Source organism: Serinus canaria, chromosome 3 (assembly GCF_022539315.1).
Source record: "Serinus canaria isolate serCan28SL12 chromosome 3, serCan2020, whole genome shotgun sequence".
Taxonomy (NCBI): Eukaryota; Metazoa; Chordata; class Aves; order Passeriformes; family Fringillidae; genus Serinus; species Serinus canaria.
This window is the reverse complement of record NC_066316.1, coordinates 19,704,828-19,726,072: the sequence shown is the minus strand read 5'-3', so window position 1 is coordinate 19,726,072 and position 21,245 is coordinate 19,704,828. Positions and strand designations below refer to the sequence as shown.

The 21,245-nt window shown below is 38.7% G+C and overlaps 1 protein-coding gene across 1 annotated transcript in view; it reads left to right on the top strand.

Moving 5' to 3' along the window:
• RRP15 (ribosomal RNA processing 15 homolog) overlaps positions 1–19,556 on the top strand; it is a 28,698-nt gene extending 9,142 nt beyond the window's left edge. Inside the window, exon 5 of the mRNA XM_030236219.2 lies at positions 11,354–19,556. Coding sequence (XP_030092079.1) covers positions 11,354–11,506 — 153 coding nt within the window. The 3' untranslated portion in view covers positions 11,507–19,556. The remainder of the gene's footprint in view (positions 1–11,353) is intronic.
• The last annotated feature ends 1,689 nt before the right edge of the window (positions 19,557–21,245 follow it).

The following is a 21,245-nucleotide window of genomic DNA, read 5'->3' as shown; positions in this document are numbered from 1 at the left end:
TTTTGTTCTCTATTTCCAACAGCTTTATCCGTGCCTGGGCAGGGCAGGTAACCTGTGCCCCACTAGAACATTGTTCATAGTCTTGTTTACTTTTAGTCATTGGCCTAAATGTTACTTGGCATATACCTACCAACATAACTATGAAGGAAAGACTGTAAGGCTGTGTAAGTTCTCCTGTGCCCTTCTTGTGAAATTGTAGCCCTTCTTGGAGTTCTGTGTGCCCAGCTGGGAGTAATTATTTTTCTGAGCTGGAGCCAAAAGCTTTGCCTTTCATATCATTTGCTGTTTATCAAAGTATTTCTTAATCCTTGCTGAGCCAGCTGACTTGTGTAATATTTTTTCCTGCTTTTTTTTTCCAAGTTACTGTGCATGATGCTTGCCTCTGGGTAAGATCATCTAATTTCTCTCCCCTCACCACCTTGTCTGAAGCTTTGCAATGTGGGAGAAAAATGTAGTCATTAAAAAAAAAAAAATTAAAATCCTGCTTGTTTATGTTCGGATGGGCTTTTATTTTAAGTTTTGGGTTGGGCTTTTCTATGAATCTTTTAATTGGCAGATATGAGAGCTTTCAATTTGTTCAACATAATCCTTACACACTAGCTTTTTATTTCAGAATGTGTTGGTCATATCTTCTTGTAAGACACTGCAAGAAACTTTATTAAACTATAGGTTTAGAAAGAGTACGTGTCAAAAGTGCTGTTTTTTCAGGCTAGGAGACTGAAGTTATTTTTATGTCTATAGAATGAATACAGAAGTAGGTGGTGGCAGTAAAGGATTCCTTGTAGGAGCCTTTTGTTTTCTTTAGGTCCTTAACGCAGAGTGCTCTTAGGAAGTACCCTTGCTTCCAGGGTCAGGTGAAGTTCCTGTTCTCCTAGAGTTGCACAGATATGTTGGCTAATGGAGTGAACTACATGAAGTCTTGAAATCTTAATTGTAAGAAAACAAGGAAATTCAGAGTTATTCTCCACTCTAGCTGTGTATTAGTGATAATTTCATCTTGACTTTTGTCATTTGTGCTGGTCCCTGTTAAGCATTTTACTGTGTGGTAAAACATTTTTTAGTGACACATAAACAACTGGCATGTAAGTTACAGATGCTCTTTATGACAAGCATAACCTGCACTCATTGACCTTTCATTTTTATTAGGATTTTGTAGCATGGTTTTACTTCAACTTGTAAGATTTCTTAAACCAGATCTGTTGCAGAGCATTTCAGTAGTGAAAGTAAGAGCAGGACTTCCTGGTCTACTTCAGTAACCATGATCCAAATTCTGCAAGGTAGTCTTTCTGTAAGCTAGGCTGACTACATGACCCGGAGATACAATTTGCTTCCTGTGTTGGGATGGCATCTGGAAAAAATTGGTGTGTTACTCTCAAAATAGCACCTATTCTAAAATAAATTATTGATGGGAAGAAAGATGAGTGGAGAAGAATACAAGTGCTATTTCATAGCAGCAATTGCTCATATGGGACTTGAAGTGCTTTTCCAGAAAAGTTACTTCTACCTCAAGCATATTTTATAAATGCTCCAAGTATCTGGTAAGTAATTTGTAAGGACAGTGCTTAGAGTCAGACTTACTACAGATTTTTCTTCTGTTCATGAGACTTTCTTTTAAGCCATAATTCAGAGATTGTTTAAGGGCAGGAGGAACGCTATGCTTCCAACTTTGACCACTGTTCTTGCTGGGATACAAGGAGAGGCATGGGGGCTTTCATTTTTTAAGCTAAATGGGGGTATAAATTGTGCTTTCCAGCTTAAAAGTCGCATCAGTTTAAAAATTGAGAGTGACTGCCTTCTTTTCCTTGCAGCTTCTTGAGTACTGACCATCAGCTCGGTCTGTTTCTTTCCACTGCTTTCACAGTGTAGAAATGGGGAGGGTGGAAAAAAACCCCAACTGTTCTTATTCATATACCTCTTTGGAGTAACAGTAGTCTGAACAGTTACTTCAACTGCATTACAAAATTGTTTCTGAAGTGTGGATGAAGGCAGAGATGATTTCTGGAAATTTGGTAAGGTGTATCAACACCTCTTTTAATCTTATCAGGAAACTTCCTTGAGGTGATAATGGCATTGCAGAGTAGCAGAAGTTTATTACTACAGCTGTTGTGTGCTGGTTTTACAGACCTAATTGAAGGAGTAACCAGGCATGTATCTATTCCAGCAGATTTGAGGGGGCAGCCAAGTATTAATTTAGTTCAGCTGTAGCCAGAGTAGATGTGTTCTCCCAGTTTTAATAAATGTCTTCCCATCACATGCACAAAAACTTTTAATTTGGATTCCTTTGGATCCTGCATTTTTATCTGTTTTTCCTGACTGTGTGTACATTCTCTTGAAGGTCACCCCATAAATGTTTGGAGCTGATACTTTTAATGAAGTTCTTTGGTTTTGTACCAGAAAGTTGCTGACAATCAATTGTATGTTGTATTCTTAGGAATATCCTCAGGGATAAATGCAGTGCAGCCTGCCACCAGTTTGCTATATCCTATATTCCTTATGTTCTTTAAGGTAAAGGATTGCTGTGCAGTATTAGAGGTTGTTTGATTTTGACATTTTTACATTAAATTTGTTTAGAAGTTGTATTAACTTAGAGAGTTTGGGTCATCAACAGGATTGGGTTTTTAAGATGTGCAAGCTCAGTTCCCTGATTGTTGTCATAGCAGGTAATGCACATCTGTGTTAACATGGGAATGTAGACTTTTTAAAATGTTTAAATGTCAATTTAAATTTGTCAGTGTTTCAATGTTTAAATTTTATTGATTCAATGTCAAGAAGTTGACACTGTAAATTCAACTCCACATAAGGCAATTAAGGGTCATGTGAAGGGCATTATTTTACTAGGTTTACCTTTTTTTCGTGTGGTATTATACTCAGATATTCCTTTCTGTCCTCTTTATCAGAAATCAGGAAGGGAAAAGGCTGTGATTTTGCACTTTGTTCCCATCTACCTCTTTTTTTTATCCTTTTCCTGTTCTGTATTCCTGACAGGTTATTTCCCCCTGTACCTGAGGGCCAAGCAAGTATCCTGTGCCTGATGCAGGAGCAGCCCTGACAGCTGTTTCCACAGAAAGGCCAGTTCCCTGTGTGTCATCATGAGTCACTCTCAGTTCAGCTGAATGCTGCCTGCTAAGATGCAGATAGTGTGTGATCAGTGAGGACAGATATCTTAAGAGAATTTGGATGCTAAATGCCTGTTGCATTTACTGAGGTGATGACCTGAGGTTTGGGGAGGGCCATCTTCCAGATGTTTATAACTTGTCCCAATCCAGGCAAATGTTCATGGAGACAGCAAAAGATATGTTGCCAGCTCCAAAACACATCCTTAACTGATTTTTAAGTTTAAAAAGAATGAATGATGCAAGGTTTTAATAGGTTCCTGTAGAAAATGTCTCTTTCTTCCTTAGAGCTGAAGAAAGTTTGTCTTTCTGTGAAAAGGAATGAAGTGGTTATATTTGAAACATTGCAAAATCCTTCAGCATGAAGCAGTTGAAGTTTGGCAAATTTCTAAGTGAATATAAACAGGGAGTTGTGATTGAAATGTCAGGCAGTGCTGAGACAGCTCCATCTGTCATATTTGAGAGTAACTTGCCTTGCTATTTGTTTATTAGTGCACAGGATACTATGATGTTTTGTTTTCCCAGAAGAAGTTGCGAGGGTTTTTCTTTTCAGTAAAAATATGTCTAAAACAACCACATTTGAAAAACTTGTGGCATCCATCTTCTTTTGATCTTCCTGTGAGTATACAAAGCACAAAGAGTCAAATCCTATTAGACTTTTATCTGGTAAATCAAGTTGGAAGCCTTATAAAAGCAGCTCTCCACTCTTGGCTTTGTTCATAACTCTTATAGGCAGGGCAGTGTACTTAGAGAAAAATACATCTAAACATTTCATAAAGTTTTATAGAAAAATGTTCTCTGGAAGTAAGAAGGTTTGGGTGGAGCTTGTCTATCTGAATAAGTTTGTTTCCCCCATCTGAGCATTTGCTGTTGGAAATTATCATGGAAAGTGATTCCTTTACTTTGAAGTTTTATTAAGATATAAAATCATATATAAATCATAAAATGTTATGATTTCCAGAGTGTGTGTGTTATAAATGACCTCTGTGGGTACCTACTCATCTGTTTATCTTGGTCAATAGACTTCAGGAGTAGTGGATCAAACTGCTTCCACCCTGCAATGGTTAGAGGGTTGCTGAGTTCAGTAATTTTTTTTTCAGTACTGTGGGAAGTCCCAGCCAGTTTTTAATGAATGTTTCTGAAATTTACTGAAAGATTAGAAAATATACTTTTAAAAACCCCGTTAGTATTACAAATCATACTAAAACTGCCTCCTGGAAAGGTCTGACCTCTTTTGGGTTTGCTGCTGAACTTTGGACAGTAGTCTGCAGGTGGTCTGTGTCATTTCTTCTCCACCTGCAGCTGTTGGGAAAGCCCATTCAGAAACATAGACAGAGATGCAAAGGTCAGAAATACATAGAAAGGGTAGCCAGATTTTTAAGAAAAGGGATTGGGATCCTGGGTAGTTTACATCTTCCTTCATCAGGTTTAAACTGCTTTTAGAAAGCAGCCTGGGAGTGTTCAGGGGTATGATCTGTTCCTTAATGAGCCCGCCACTCATACATGACAGTATGTGGGGAAATTACAGGAGTATAAGATCGGACAAATTTGGATTTGGAGACTTCTAGGATATGTCACAAAACCATTGAAATAAAAGCAGTGACTGTAGGGAGGTGAAATCAGACAAGCTGCTTAGCAGACCCGAAAACGTCATTATTTCACATGTAATAATAAAATTGCATAAAGCTTAGTTCCTTGTAGACTCTGTTTGGTGTTTTTTATTCCTCACCCTCCTACCTCAAAGTTTTTTGGATCCTTACACTTCTTCTGGGACTCAAAAGTGGAAATCCTGAGTCAGGAAGAGCCTTTTTACTTGCCCCACTTCCTTCTCATCTGCTGGTCTGTGAGATGATTTCTCAAGTGCTGGAAGGGGCAGGCATGGTCATTACTGTAGTCCTTATTGTTTGAGACAACCTTTTGGGACTCACTCCATTATGCCTCTTGCTAAATCATAATGAGACAGTGGATGATTTTAGCATCATTTGTTGGAAATAATTTGAGTGATATTCATATTATTTAAAAATTTGCAAGCTGCTAATTTATTGAAAAAAAAAATCAGGGATACTCCAAACAGCTGCAGGTCTGCATGTTTCCTTACTGGGCCAGCAGGCAAGCTTTTATAACAAGTTGCAGAAAATTTTAGGTACCCAGCTGAGATAGTGCATAAGTGTCTTTCATAAATGGGTGACATCTGAGAAAAATCTGTTGTGACTGGAACATGTTTGTCTAAAGTAAACTGTTGAAAGACATGAGGATGTCGCTTGTGAGGAATAGCACAGTGGAGCCTTAATCTGGACTGCATACTATTTTACTAGGCAATCTGTGTATTTTCCAGGTACAGCTTGGTGGTTCAGGAACTGTGCTCCTGGTGTAGCATGCCCTTGCTGTACACCATGCTCATTAAAACATGGGAAGGGAGTCTTGATGCCAGTATGGCCAAACAGGTCATGCAACAACATGTGGTGGAATTCCTTGTGCAGCACAGGGGTTTCTGAGATGGCTGCTGTCGATGGCTGGAGTACAACACAGGCTGAGGAGTTCCAGAACGTTCTGTGTGCAGAAGGCCCTGTGTTAAGCTTCAATTCTTAAAATATTTTGGCTTTTCCTGACAGAAATAATAATTTATGAGGTTTCTTTAACCAAGCCTGAGGAAATCTGTTCTCTCATAAGCTTTTTCTAAGATTCTTCTTTGCAACTGAGCATTTAATAACAACGCTTCTGAATTTTCTTCGTTGCTTAGGCCCATGTTTATGCTTGTTTTTAGAAATTCAGTAATTGAGTTCTGACCCCTCCAAAGCTGGACCATGTTTAAGCCTCTGTGTGCCAACCCAAAGCATTCCTACTCATTCACACATCCCCAGTTGTAGTAAACCCTAGAGGAGGATGTGAGGATGGGGAGATTCCTCGTGCAGGTCATTACGCTCTGGGTGGTCTTCTGGCTGTGCTCAAAAGGAAAATCACTATTTGTTGTGCTTGTAGTAATAATTTCAGTGTGTTACTTTCAGAGAAGTTTGAACAGGAACAGCAGGTCTCAAAACACGCTGTAAAAAAATTTCATTCTTAAGATTTATTTACTAGAATTTCCAGAGCAGATTCTGGTATATATGAGAGAGCTTGTGATCTGAGTAAATCCCCTGTCCCACTGTTGATACCCACAGTGTAGTGTCACTTCAAGTAAACCAGGGCAGTTTAGTTCAGTCACTCTAATTTCTCATTCAGAGAGAGAATGCAGATGGGCATTGAATAACTCTCACCCTCAGGAATAAATGATTGTGCAGAATTATACTGCAGCAGAATAGATTTCTGTTGAGCAGCTCACATGTCCTGCAAGTTGAAAATGCTTCCCAGAGTGAGTTGCTGTGAGAATTCAGCTCAGAATTTCAAGATAATAGCGGTGTAGGTTGTATTCTCAGTTTGCAGATTTGTGGGTTTTGGCTGTTTGGGATCAGGCTTACATAGGAACCTTTCTTAGAGTCAAGATCTTGCTGCAATTCAAATCAGATGAAGTTGCCAGCAGCACTAATGATCAAACCCAAGTATCATTTTCCTGTTAAAAATCATCACATTTTGTTTTCTGCTTACATTTCTGCTTTAGATACTTTGGCTGCAGTTTTTTTTCATTTCTTCTCAGCCTGAAGGAAATTTATTTTCTTAGCCTGTGAGCTCGCATATTGCTGAAAATTAACTTAGGAGAAATTATTATGCTGGTGTTCTTGGCTTTTCATTCCCTCCCCCTCTTCTGCCAAGTGGGGGTTTTATTATTATTATTATTGTTATTTTAAATTGAGATTTAACACAGCTCAGTGTAGGCCTGTGCTGCCTGATTGGGGTTTTTTGAGCTCAGTTTACATGGACTTGCTTGGGGATGAGAACCAGAATAGAAGCAGTCATTCAGAGCAAGATGCAGGCTGACAGGGAAGGTAATTGTCAGATGTATGTGAGAATGTGTTCTGGCAGTTACGCTTTTTAACTTCTTCGTCATGACAAAAGCTTCCCTGTGTCTTGAGGTCTTAAATGTTTGTATTGAGCAAAACAGAGGAACCTGGGGAGGCAGTTCAGATTAATTAGACACGTTAGAATTGTTTTCTCAGTGCTTAAAGTTGTTGCTTGAGAGATATTTATGTTAGAAATTCCTTCCCTGACAGGTACAAATAAACATTTATTGTAGGTGATGGTAAAGAGAGATGCCCCTGCAAGCTCTGGCATTTCATCTTACAGAGCAAAGGCGTGGGGATCCAGTGTGCTGATTGTAATCCCTAGGTCTGACAAATGTTCAAATGTTCCTTTTTTAAAACCCTGGAATTCCTGTCTTCTTCTGGACACTATTCTCGGGGAATCTCCATGGTGCTGTAGGTGTGTTTGTTGCTTTGCATATGCAGAAGCTGGAGTTGCTCAAGTGACCCAAGCTAGTGGACAGTGAAGTGAAATGCTGTCTTTTGTCTGATTTCAAGGCATATCTTTAAATGGCATTACTTACCAGTAAGCACTATGAACTTTGGTCTGCTTGAGTGTAAGTTTCTGAAAAGCTTGGGCAGGTATTATCCTGCTTCAGACGGGGCAGAGAGGATTGATCCCACACCTTGGTGTCAGTGCTGTTTGCCACAGCTCAAGTGTTGAGTTTGGCAGCTCTCAGTTGAATATACTGTCTTGTCATTTACTGAGAGCAAATTCTGTAGCTCCAGTTTTTTGTGGTAGTAAAGAAATAAACAAAACCATGGAGGTTCCTAACTTGATCTTATAGCTGCTGCTGCTGCTACCACAAGGCTTTCATAGACCAATTTCTTTAAAAGCATCCAGAAAGACAGTTCCAGCCTGGATCCTGCAAGGGTCAGCTGCTTGTTCTAAGTGACAGACCTAAGCTTAGTTGGAGCTTAGTTTGGACCTCTGTTTGGTGGTTTTATTAGGACTTGGCCAAGATTTTCAGTTCCTCTTGTCCTGGTGCAGATTTTAAGGAGTATATCTTCAAAGCAGAATTAGTTCAGGAAGTATGTCCCCACTACAGAGCCCTACTTGTGAGAGGCTTTAGCTAGTGCTGTGATAGCCTAGCAAGTAGGCAAGGTTTTTTGGTTTTTAAAATTTATATGAACTCTTTTCAACTGGACTATGAGTTCATCAGAGCAAATATCAGCACCAGAGTAACCACAGTGCTTTAGTCTGTCTTATTGCAGCTCATGCTAACAAGTTCATCATCAGCAATTAGTAAAACAACAGTGACTTTGAAGTATTTTACTATTTGCTACCTCTCAGACCTTTTGATATAGGCTGCCAGACCCTTCTGGCAAAAGAGAACCCAATCCCATTGTATAAAATAGGAGAGGAAAAAAAGCAACACAAGAATTTTTCACTCCTTGCCTTACTGAAGGATTCACATTATGTAGCATTACACTCTGTTGTTTATATAGTCTGCTTTGTTTTCATTTGGGGATGTTCAAAGGGGACTTCAGTGTTGTAGTGAGATGTGCATGAACAGCTGACTTTGAGTTCAAAAGCATTTGTGTAGATTGAAAGTTGGTTTATTTTCCACGTGCCAAGAATCAGTTTTGTTTTATTTAGATGAAACTAGATTATGGCATTGAAAACCCAACGGCATTCTTACATAAAGCAAGTTGGGAAGTGATGTTACAGTTCAACTAATTGTTAATAATACAAATATTCTCACTGCATATTTTCTTAAGACTTTGGGAATGTTTTGTGATGCTGTAGATTTGGAGAGTTTTTATTCTGAGGGGAAAATAAGTTGTAAATGAGTTAGGAATGAAGATACTAAATAAGGCATTTTCTTCACTTGGAGGCATGCTTAAAATTGATTAAATATTTGCTTTCAAGCATTAATCCTCATCTTTGAGGCATGAACATGCTACTTCTGTCTTTCTCCTTTGGGCTTGTTGTAAAACTCTATTCAGGTCTTTGTGGTGCCTTACAGAATAGGTAGTGCTATGGAGGATCAGCATCCCTCTTTTGTTAAAGTCCTGCTTTTGTCCTGTTGTTCACTTGACATAGCCAGAAAGAAGGGCTAATGGTTGCTGAATAGTAGCTTGTGATGAATTTGAGGATTGAGCTTTTCAAACCCTGAGCTTGCAACTGTCATTGCTGATAATAATCTACTCCTTCTGTGCTGTTTAAAAACTGAAACAAAATAAGAAATAAAAAAAATCCTGTTTTGCACATCTGGAAGAAAAAAGGAATTCTGTTTGGTTTATTACCGAAAACAAAATGTAGTTTGTTTCATAAGAAATATGGGATGTTTCCTTTTAAGTATTTTAGGTTCAGGTCTTAATTTTCACTGTTCAAATACTGATTTATCAAAGATCTGGGATTAAAAAAGAAAGAATTTGGTGATTTTTGTGATTTTTTTTTTTTTTTACTATGCTCTGCTCTGCAAAAGCAAGCATGTACAACTGCAATACAGTTAAAAAGGAGGAAAACAATAGTTACCCTCTCCTTGCATCCCAGAACAAACTACCTTTGTTTGCACTATCATAACAATACAGATGAATCTCGTGAAAATTTTAAGGTCTGCCTGGGGACCTACCTTTTCTGTAGCTCTTTAATTCCAGGTAATTGTTTGCCCCTTCTGAGATGATTTTAGATTTACTGCGTGTAGCACTTGAAGTAAATTGCTGCAAGAGTGGTGAGTGGTTAGGAGGCACTACCCTTGGAAAAAGGGAAATTGTTGGATGGGAGTAGCCATTAATGAGAGCATCTGTGAAGGCACAAAAGCAAACCCTAAACTGAAACCCAGTGCAAACATCTTGAGGAACAGCTGTAGAGTTTCTCTTTATTTGAGCTGGGCCCTGGGAAATTCCGTTTGGGAAGAAAAGTGTTAAGACTTGTTATCCTCTTTTTGTGGGCAGTATTTGCTAAGGAACTGCAGAAGTCACATGGAGCATTTCTGCTTTGATTACCTATTAAAAACACATACCTTGTTTGGCAGGCATTTTGCACTCAGATAACTTCTGATGGTGTGATAGGACATGTTTATTTACAGTAATGGACTCGCATTCTTCCTTTCTCTTTTCTCCTGAAATCAAATTCTATGTGCTGCTCTATCCCAAATCTTGATTCCCACAGGCTCCAGCTTAAATAGCAGTGGTATCACATTCCTTGATGCATGGCAGAGAAGAGGCGTGAACAGATGTCTACAGTGATCATACATTTACTGCAGGTTTTGCATCCAAGAGTCACATCTCGTCTGCAGAGGATGCTGAGGTCCTTTCTTTGGAGCAGGGGAGTGGGGAAAGCCTCCCTGGAGTGCCAGCGTTAAATTTATTTTCAAAGACCTTGCAGAACTAAATTAGTGTTTTCAGTGCCCCTGATTCCACTTTGGTAGGACAATTTTTTTGCTTTCCTGCTGGACACTGAGCCATGTTGTTCCTCAGAAATTTTTTGCTGCTAAGGCATAAACACTGAAATAAATCCTTCCTCAGTACATTGAGCAGTTTTGGGTATTTTCCTCCGGAAGGGATGCAAGCATAGCTTCCAGCTGTTGTTTGAAAGTGTTGCCACAGGATGGAGCTGTTGCACTGCCCAAATGCGATCTGTCACCTCCGGGAACCGCGACCAAGCGCTGTTTCCAGCGCTAACCTGAACCTCCGCTCCCGGCCCTTCTCTTTATTATTCACCAGTCCATGCAGTGGGCCTCTAGTTTGTCCACTTCCAAGAGGTAGGAAATTTGGAGTAAGGTGTTGTTGGCTTGCTAAGAGTAGATCAACTTTGTTTGTTTTAGAGGCAGCTTCGTACCATATGACAAGCCCAGGTAGTGAGGTAATAATTCACATAAAGGGGATTTGGTTCATGTATCACTGAATATGTAAAATATTAAATTTGGGGGGGGGGTTTAAGCCTTTATTAAATCCATATTTGTGTTTTAGAAATGTGCCAAGAAGTGTTCTAATGAAGCAGCACCTGGGGGTTAATAAATGATATCATGAATCCATTCTGATTGCCAAGAAAGATTTTAATAAAGGAAGCCATGCCCAGGGTTGACTGTTTCATCCATGCAGAATAATTGTTTTGTTTCCGTATTTCTTTTTATTGGTTGGTTAAAACAAGTTTGCATTTTAGCATCAAGCCATTTTTGGTTGTTCTACATGTTTCTGTACCACTTGCACACAGACCTGGCCCTCAGTCTGCTGATTGTAGGAGGTATTATTTTGATTGCATGGGACCTTGTGTCCTTTACTGCCTTTCACATTTATCTCATTCCTCTGTTCTTTCTTGTCTTCCCCTCAAACATTCAGGGTGAAGTGAAGTCTGAAGAGGGGCCAGAATGGAATATACTGCGTGATGACTTCATGATGGGAGCATCTATGAAGGACTGGGACAAGGAGAGCGATGGAGAGGGCAACAGTGAAGAAGGAGGTGGTCTGAAACAAGAAGATGAGAGTGACTGAATGAAACTGAAAACCATTCAAGATAATGTTTTATCTTCTTAAGTTTGTTTGGATAAAAGTCAGCATTCTATGAATGTACAACACTTGGAGGATACCTCTTTAAAAGAAAAAAAAAAAGACTTACACAACCTTGGAGTGTTTTCTCCTCCATGTCAAACTTTTATTTAATATAGCTCCATTTGCTATACTGAAATCCTGAAATATTTTCCAAAACAAGTATAATTTTCAACATATTTCCAAAACATTTTGTACAGTCAAAATAGTGGCACTTGCCCAGTGAAAGATAGATTTTGCCAAGGTCATTAAAAGTTTACACATTAGTCATGGCAATTGATGTATTAGTGTGCCTGCATTTCCAAATCACTGCTGCACTTTGAAAACTTGTTGCAATTTGCAATAGAAATGGCTTACAATAAACACAGAAATGCCGTCACCTTGTAAAGTTATTGGACTCCTATAGAGTCTTTACTACTTGGGCCAGAAAAGGTTCTGTAGATTATAAAGGAAAGTAACCATTTATGTGATAGTTCTGGTCTTGGAGCATTAGTTTGATTGGAGACAACTCTGGAAACAGAATTGTAAAGACAGAGACTTGACCCTACTGATAGGGTTTAGTTTAGTTGATAACCTTACTGATAGGGTTATCAGTATATATATATACCATACCATATATATATATATGTATATATATATGGTATATATATATACCATACCATATATATATATATATATATATATGGTTTTTCCATTGCGAATCTGGAATTGTATAAGCTAAGAGTCTGGTAGGAAAGGACAGTCATTGCTATAGGTTTCATTGGGGACAGAGAGCTTTTCTAGCAATACCACAGAAAATGGTGTTCAGTGTTGCTTCATTTACAGTTGTAGTGTTCTGGCCTTTTTCAGTGAGGAGCCAGAGCTCCAAGATTGATCCTGTGGGTTTAGTCAGCTCTAATGCTAATTCTTCAGGTGTGCGAAGGGTCAAACCAAAGCCCTTCCTCTTAGTGTGGGCCATAACAGTAACAAATTTGGAAGTCATCTGTCAGGATAATACAATTGCCTTTCTTTAAGGTATAGCAATTTCTCCTCAGTAGCTGTTGGTTGCAGAGGTACAGAAGCTAACACACATAATAAGAATATATTTTATGCAAGCGTATGCAGAAAAAATTATCGTGGTGATAAAGGTGTTCTAAATGAGAGGCTGGGGTTGAATTCTGCTGCCTTTGCTCAAAGTTCCAGACTGACTGTCTGTGTCATTTGTTTAACTTTGCAATCACATTTCCCCATTTGCTACATGAAGAAAAAGCCTTGGGGCCCATTAGTTGATAGTTAAAATACACGGTACTGTTCTGTCCATCTCTACAGATGCCTTACAGACAAACCTTTCTTTGTACCTGCTTATAGGCAAGATATGATTAGGAGCAACTTGAAAATTTTCAGATTTCAGCATGGAAATGTGCAGTAGGATTTAGATCTTCTTAACAAAGGCATTGTTTGAACTTTGTGTGTACTACAGGATAAAAACTATGGGTACAAAGTGGCAGAGAAACCCATCCTAACAACTTGCAATCATTGTCTTATCCCTAGCCTATTCATCTGGTAGGTATTGTAGCATAATTCTTCCAGGAGAACTCCAAGCAAACAGCAGAAATGTTTATGTTTTCAAGCTGTTTTGAGTGTTAAACATATTAGATATCTGAGGAGACATTCGTTTGTGGCCTGATATTTATTATCACAAATGAAGGCATACACCCAAAATACCAAGTGGCAAAACCACAGAAGTTTGACATATGGTTATCCCAGCTTCTGAAGGCTCGACATCTGTACAGCTGTGCACTGAGAGTCACCATCTCATTAGTGCAGTGCAGAAATGTGCTGCAATGGGGCTTCAGTCCATGAAGCAGCATAACATTCTAACCTGACACTGCTCTCTCTCTACAGAGTTCAGCTGCTTTCTGTGGAAAAATTACATCAGCACCCTTAAATCTGCAGTTGCTCTCTAGTTTCATATCAGCAGTTTCTTTCCGTAATCAAACTTCTGGAAAATAATCTTAAGTTTTCCTTAGGAACTCTGACATCCTGAGGTGATTATTAAAAATTTCAGAATGCTTTCCAAATACTTTTAGAATACTTGGGTGTTTATTTGTGCATTTTTGGAGTAATGTTTTGATTAAAGCACTGAAGTGAATCTTGTGTGTTTAAGAAAAATGTGGAATCTCTCAATATTGCCAAAAGTATTTTGAGCTTCCATTTCATTTAGAGTGCATAGCCTATATGGGAAGAGCATTTCTTGCCTTTTAAGAAGTATAGTAATCACATTTTTATGTATATTGAGTAGTTATTTAAATTTTATACTGTACCTTGTCTTTGTCTTGTCCTATTTTTGTGCCATATGTCGAGAAGCTCCAAGAGTTGCTAAAAGTGCTAACTACATGTTTTGATTTTAGTCATCTTTGGCCCAGGCACCTTCCAGTCTCTTCTCTGGGCTGCCCTACCCCCTTTTTCAGTAATATTCTTCCTCTTCAGCAGCTACCAAGAAAAACCTTCAGCAGCTTTTCCCAGCAGTCAGAGTGCTCACTCTGTTTTTTCTGCTCCCATGAATATCTCTGCTCAAGCAAAGTTGTGCTGCTGCCCTTCATTCCAGAGAGCATGAATCATCTCAACTTTGTATATTTCTGTACCTATCTATATAAAGCCAATAAGGATGGGGTGGTTCCAGTTTTGTTAGGCTTCAAGCCAACTCTAGAGTATGTAAAGTTTAATATTCTATGGATTGCACGCAAAGCAGGAGTTTTGTTTAATAAGAGAAGGCACAGGGTCAGCTCTTCCCCATGTTTCTTGTCCCCTGGTCTAATTTCTCTTCACATTAATTGTGCTAACTTTTTTTCAGCAAGAAAAGCATGAGTTGGCCTGTGGGAAAAAATAACTGTCTTGTCCTTGCTTTTCTTCAGCCTCCTGTTAGGGAAACACTTTGGGAGTAATATCCTTGTTGTGCCTGATGCCACTGTACCACAGCATCTTCTCTGCTGAAACCTGGAGGGTAGAACTCCCACTTCTGCAGCTGTGAGGCAGGTTCTCCTGGGTTCACAAGCTGAGCAGGACAAAAGAGCTGGAAGCTGCTTCCTAGTGAAGATAGGGGTTTTTTTTTTTGTCTGATTTGTTTTAAAGAGAGAAATTAATTGTTTGGAGGCCATAAAAGTTTTTTGACTATCTGATGCTTCCAGAAGAAGGTGGTCTGAGAGCTGCATCTGTTCAGAGCTGGCTCAGTAGCTGTCTCCAGGGAGGAAGGCAGAAGTCATCTGGCGCAAAACACTCTGCACAACTGAAAATGACAAGCTTCTCATTCTTATGAAATGAGTCCTGGCACAGTTAATATACACACAGAGCAGTCATCAGTGTTGTTCACTTCCAATCCCTGCAAATTGCTCAATGATTTCTTCAAGACTTGCTGAGGTAAGGAGTGAGAGGGCCAGGAGAAGGCTTGAGGTAGTGGAGGCTTAGGATCATGTTACAGAGATTGGGTCCTTGTGCTAAGTAAGTTGTTAAACTCAGGAGTCTAAGATCTTAGATACTGGAGACCGAAGAAGTTCTTGATTAACAGATGGTGGAAGACTGTACATTTCATTTACTGCTGTTCTAAAGCAGTAGCTTCCAACCTCTTGCAGCATGTAAACCTCCAATGTTTCACCTCTGTAAGTGATCTAGCAGATAAGGGCTTTTTCTTAACCATTCTTCAGACTTTTAGCAATGGCTGATCCTTCTTAGACAAAGCATTTGTTTTCAAATGCATCTTTTCAATTGCTTTTCTGTCTTAAGGGACACGTTTAAAATGAAACTGCAGTCAAACTGAATACCTTCAACACAAAAGGTCCTTGTGTTTGTGTAATACTCCATCCCTTGAAATTACTTATTTTTTCTTAAATCCGTGTGTTTAACCTGATACAAAATTGTTAAATAAATTAGGGTACTTTCATCAAGCTTTTGGATGTGAACTCATGAGCTCAAGCAGTTTCCAAGAGGCACTTTGGAGGGTTATTTTAGGAATACTCATAAAAAGCATTATTTCTTCACAATGCCACAGTTGGTTCAATAGCCCATTCTCTCATGCCAGTGCATGAACTTTTAGAGCATCATTTTACAACATTTTCCTTGTGTTTCTTCACTCTGTTTTCAGTAAATGTGGTGGTGTTCATTGTGAACTGCTAACCAGGATCAGACTTGCATTGAGGTTTTCATACCACTAGGATTTCTTACTTGCATAGTGTTTGCAGAAGTAGCTGAATAAATTAATGGAAACAGCTCACCTACAAGATAAGCTGGTTACATTTCTTATCAGAAACTTCATGCCATAATTAAAAAATTGTTAAATATAAAACCTGCTGATGTTATGCTAATGGTTCCTTAAGTCATGTGTTGTAGGCATGTATGATCATAAGTAGAAGGTAACGGGGTCGTTTGCCACAATGTTAAAATCTGAAATATTTGAAGATTCAACTAGCCACTTAGGAGCCCATTACAAAGTGCATTATGAATGTAATCTTGGAGATTGTGACTTAAGGCTCATAGCTATTTAATCACTCTCTTGCTTTGAACTTTGCTTTTCTATCCTGATAAAGGAGGACGTTCTAATCTTGTTCAGAACAGAAAAGTTTAAAAGTGTTGCTTGATTGAAGCAACAAGATAGTGACAGGTTTTCCTGATTATGTGGATTTTGCATTGACTTTCAGGTTGAGTACAGTTTATCTCAAGAGGATTTTCTTTGGTTTTTAAGTGATCCATAAATTGCAAGTTTTGTGGGCAGTGAAGCAGCCTTTAACTTAGGGTACCCTGTGTCCAGGGACAAGAGCTGGCCTGTGTCCATTTCAGAAAGGGTGCCTGAGGTCAGGCAGCTGAATGAAAACTGTCACTGGAGAGCTGAGCCTCTGAGCTGTTGGTAATTGAGCCTTTGCCATACCTGCCCATGGCACCTTCCCAGTCACACCTCACAGGGCTGCTTGGAGGAGAAGGGCAGTCAAACACACATTGTCAGTCTGCACCATGGGCTACTCTGCATCCTCACTCACAACCCCACCGAGTTTCAAAAGAGGTTCACATTGCACAGTAGTGCAATATTGCTGCAATGGTGTAGTTTTGTGCAAAAGGTAACAAGAGTGTGGTTTTGTATATGGTGGATTTTTTAGAGGAGTGAAGTATTTGACAGTACTTGCTGAAATTTGGTATATCTTTATGATTATCCTTAATTAAGAAATGACTTCATGAAAGTCTGAAGTGTCTCTTCATGATTAATAGAAAAAGACTGGAGATTTTTCAGAACTTCAGACAAGATCCTCAATTTAAGGATGCATTACTCAGCCAAAACAATGTATTAGACCCAAGTATAAATATACTTCCAGTGTGAACATTGACAAATTGAGAGGATGATATATTGATATTCTTTCTTGTGGATTGTGTTAGAAGGGGACTGGTCAGGCCTTGCAAGATGCTGAACATCTTTCTGATGTTGTAGCACTGCAACCATCAGGTCAGACCAGGATTACCAGTGCCACTGCTGTTCTCTCCATCTGCTATGTTTTGCCTTTTTTTTTTTTTTTTAATTAACTGCTGGACTGTGATTTTAAATTTTTCTGTCATTTCCTAGAATGAAAGAAGTGGAACACAGGTGAAGAAGATAATCACAGATTTCCCTTCTTACTTCAACTTTCTATGTCAACACTGTGCCTCCCAGACACAGGCTGTTGTCTTTGATTCTCATTCACTTCAGTTGCTGCTGAAGCACATTGCTGGACTATCTGTCTCATGGTGAATTAATTGCTTTTAATTTCACAGGACTGCAGGGATGAGCTTGTGGACTCAGGTCCTTTATGTGAGACACTACTGGGTCTGATGCACATTTGCAGCCAGTTTGTAGGCGTTTTTACATTCTGATTTAATTGTTCATAAGGTGGATGTTCAAGTGACACTGGAATTTGTGAGAGGAGGTATTTCAGCTGTCAGTCAGTATCCATGATGGGGAAGCTTAGAGACTGGTCCTTAGAGCCTAGCAAAAACCAGGGGGAGTAAGCAACTTTAATTGCATTGTCATCTAAAAGATCATTGATTCAGGAGAAGAAAATATTGAACATCTTTGCCACTCCGCAGAGGTGGCCTGTTCAAGATCCAGCTCTAAAATAATCTGGATATGGATCAAAAGTACTAATACAGAAATAGATCTTTCTGTTCTAATTCTAGATGGTCTAAGCTCAAACCATCTGTCTGGAAGTATGTCGTTTGATCAGCCATTCAGGAATACTGCATTCATTCATTTCAGTAGCTAGGCATAGAAATTGGGTTAAAAATGTGTAAGGCTGAGAGGCAAAGACCACTGCACTAATCTGATGAGTGCAGCACAAAAGCTTGGTTTGGTTGTGGGTTTGGTTTTGTTTCATGAGGTAATAAGAAACAATGCATTGCTTTCTGTAAGCTTTCTAGGATGTTCTTGAACACGTGTTGCTTAAAAACCATTAGGGAAAAAACATTTCTGAAGCTGTGTTAGCTTATTAGAGCTTTTCATCTGTGCAGACTGCATAGGCAGCTTGTGAAGAAGTCAAGATGCCAGACCCAGAGCTGTTTGATTTTGTAACTGCAGAATATGATTTAAATATGGCATTACTACTGGCTGGCCCATTATTGAAGTTGTTGCCAACTAATCTTGCTATACACGTAACAAGAGCGCAGTCTGGGTGCACATTCTAACTTGAGTTACATGGTTTTAATTTGTTGAGTAAACTCCAGTGGAGGCTCTGCTAGGAATCCAATATTTACAGATATCATTTGTGTGTTACTTAATGAGGTATAACCCAAATCATCACCATGCACTTCAGAAATAGAAGGCAACAGCTGTAATTCTGAGAAGGAGATGCAGGTCACGAGTTCAAATCTTGAGATTAAAGGGATGACTTTTACCCTACTGTCTTTACTTTGTCATGCTTGCTATAAGTAGATGTCAAGGCCCTCTGGTTTATGAGCCACTGAGCTTATATTTCTCTGTCTTATTTTAATTATTTTTATTTTTAGTTAGTGAATCTGATCATTTGCCTCTGCTGATATTTAAGTCTTACTGACTTAAGTGGAAACAGGATTTCCTGTGGTGATTAAAACCACAGGTGCTAGGATTAAGGAAGGCCTTTTCTTCAGTGGCATATAGACTAAAACTGGAATGCTAGATAGAAGATTAGTGTGGCATCCTCAAGGCTGACAAGCAGTTTTAGGAAAGCACGTGATGGGATCAAACTCTGGGAGGTGTGACCATGGGGAAATTTCTATGGCAAAGTTTTTATGAAGACTTGAATCTGAACTTATTCAACGCTGGAAATCAGCTGTTGGAAGCAGAAGCCTCTTTGGATGCAGCAGTGATGTGTGCAGCCTTTATGGGAAATGTGTGTTTTCAGGATACGGGATTTAGGCTGTTGATGCTTCCCTAGACTCCTAATGCCTGGCTGTACTCTGTGGAGACAGGGTGCAACTTTATTAGAGAGAAGCTATTTTAGGAGTTGAAAAATGTGAAGAATAACATAGCACTGAAATACATACTAATGGTGATGTTCTTTTCTGTTCCCTTTTCTTCTTTTTCATAAGAATTTTTTTCCCATTCAAATTTTAGTCATTCTGGCTTGAGGTGCTGTCTAAAGTTCCAGTATTGTTGTTTTGGGGTTTGTTTGGTGGTCTTTGGTAACAGTTTTTTTAGGGTTAATTGCATTCTAGATTTCTTTTATTAGGCTGCAGTTTTAAACACAGACTGTACACTGCTGTGTGGACATAACAGCTTTGTGTTCTTACTTGATAGTGGAAGATGATGCCATTCCATAAGTTCTCAGAGATGACACCTGAATGGCTTTTTGGATCCTGTTGACTACTCATGACTGTTTCCACTGAAATTATTAAATCTATTTGTAGGAATGAGAACTTCTTTTCTGTATATAGATTTTTATGTATGAATACATATATTTATAAATACACAAAAATGTATATGTGTCTATAAATAAATATTAAAATAAAATGTCATATTCCTGTTTCATATTTGTTCTATATATATATTTAAAAGAAGTTCTGTCTCACACAAATAAATTATCTCTTTATATATATATATCAGAAGCATACCTTTGATTTGCAAGTTGACAAGTAGTTACATGTGTATATATGGGTAGCAGTCTTGCGTGTCAAACAGCATGTTCTATAAAATAGCCTTTATCTTCTGGAACATGAGTGCTGCAGGAATGGGCTGTGGTTGTGTGAAATGCAATCCTGAGCCAGTGGGGCTGCTTGTGTTAGTAAGGTCAGCAGGGTTTGCTCTCAAATTCATCCAGGCGTTACAGCACACACTAATGAAATGTGCAGCACAGAGGTATGGACTTCTACTTCACTAAGGATAATAAACAGTAAAATCTAAAGTTTTATTATAGTATATATTACAATTTTCCATTATTTGTCATCTCTTTGCCTCACCTTTATTAGGTGCCACCTTGGCTCTCCGAGTTGAACATTTATACGTGTATTTTTATAAAAAGGAGAATTCAAAAGTTTTTTTTCCTCTAGCACCCTGCATCAGAATGACTGAGATTCTACACAACCACACTTATGGCTGCAGATTTCTGTGTGTGCCACAAAGAATTAATTGTGCAATCATCCTACACTCGTCATCAGTGCGAGAATTTACAAAAGTCACCTCTTAACTTTTAAAAGTTATTCCTCTTCCAACAATGTTCTTTAGTTTATGAAATGTGACCAGCCACCTTACTTAATGGCCTGGTCGTCAGCAGTCTTAGAAAGATTATTGCCTTTGTATTTTGCACTGCGCATTTGCGTATAACCAAAACAATCTAAAAAGAAACCACAAATTGTAAAATCCCGACCACATAATTTTTAACTTAATAGGAAACATGAAACCTTTACATTTAGTGAAGTAACTTTCCAGGTGTCCCTGTTTTTCTAATAAACAGTCAGTGTTTATTAAAAAAAAAAAGAATATGTAAAAAAGACGGTATTGTATTGAATTAAAAGCACCAAAACAGATAAGTTCTGTTCTTTTCCCATATGCACACTAAGGTCCCATTCCCACTTTTTGACTTACAAAGCTTCCACTGACAGCAGCTCCACAGGACAAGGCCATTTCATAGAGGCACAGGGAAGAGATAAATGTAAGCTGAGTTAACCTTCAGTGTCTGATAATCCCAGCAAATTTTGAAACTAACAGGTAGTCATCAGTAAAAGCTGTTGTGGAATGAATAAAAATGAAGAAGCTTTGCAAGATAAAATACAAAGCCATAACTGGGATAATAGTCACAGAAATTAACAGTAGAATGTTGAAGCAGAATTAACTCTGTAAAAGGTCATGTTGTAGTTGAATTCTGTGATATAAGACTGTGTCCAGCTTTGTTGAGTGCCTGCAGTTTGGTTCTGCCATTTCTGACAATTTTTGATTGCCTCTTCCATGTGTTCACTTTAGCAAGGTAAAAAATGACACCTGTTTGAGTCTAGTTTGCAGGACTTCTGTGGCAAAAAAAAGCCTCCTTAAATATGCAATGGGGAGATTTTAGAACTAAGACCAGATCTATCATGATGTATATGCTCCAGGTATTTTCCATTTAGATTACATAATGGAAAGTCAATGTTTTTGAATGTGGATGTGTATTCAAATGATTTGGCTAGCAGGTAGGTGTCCCTTCCTGGAGTAAACTGGAGCAGCTAAGGCATGTGTGGTGGGCTT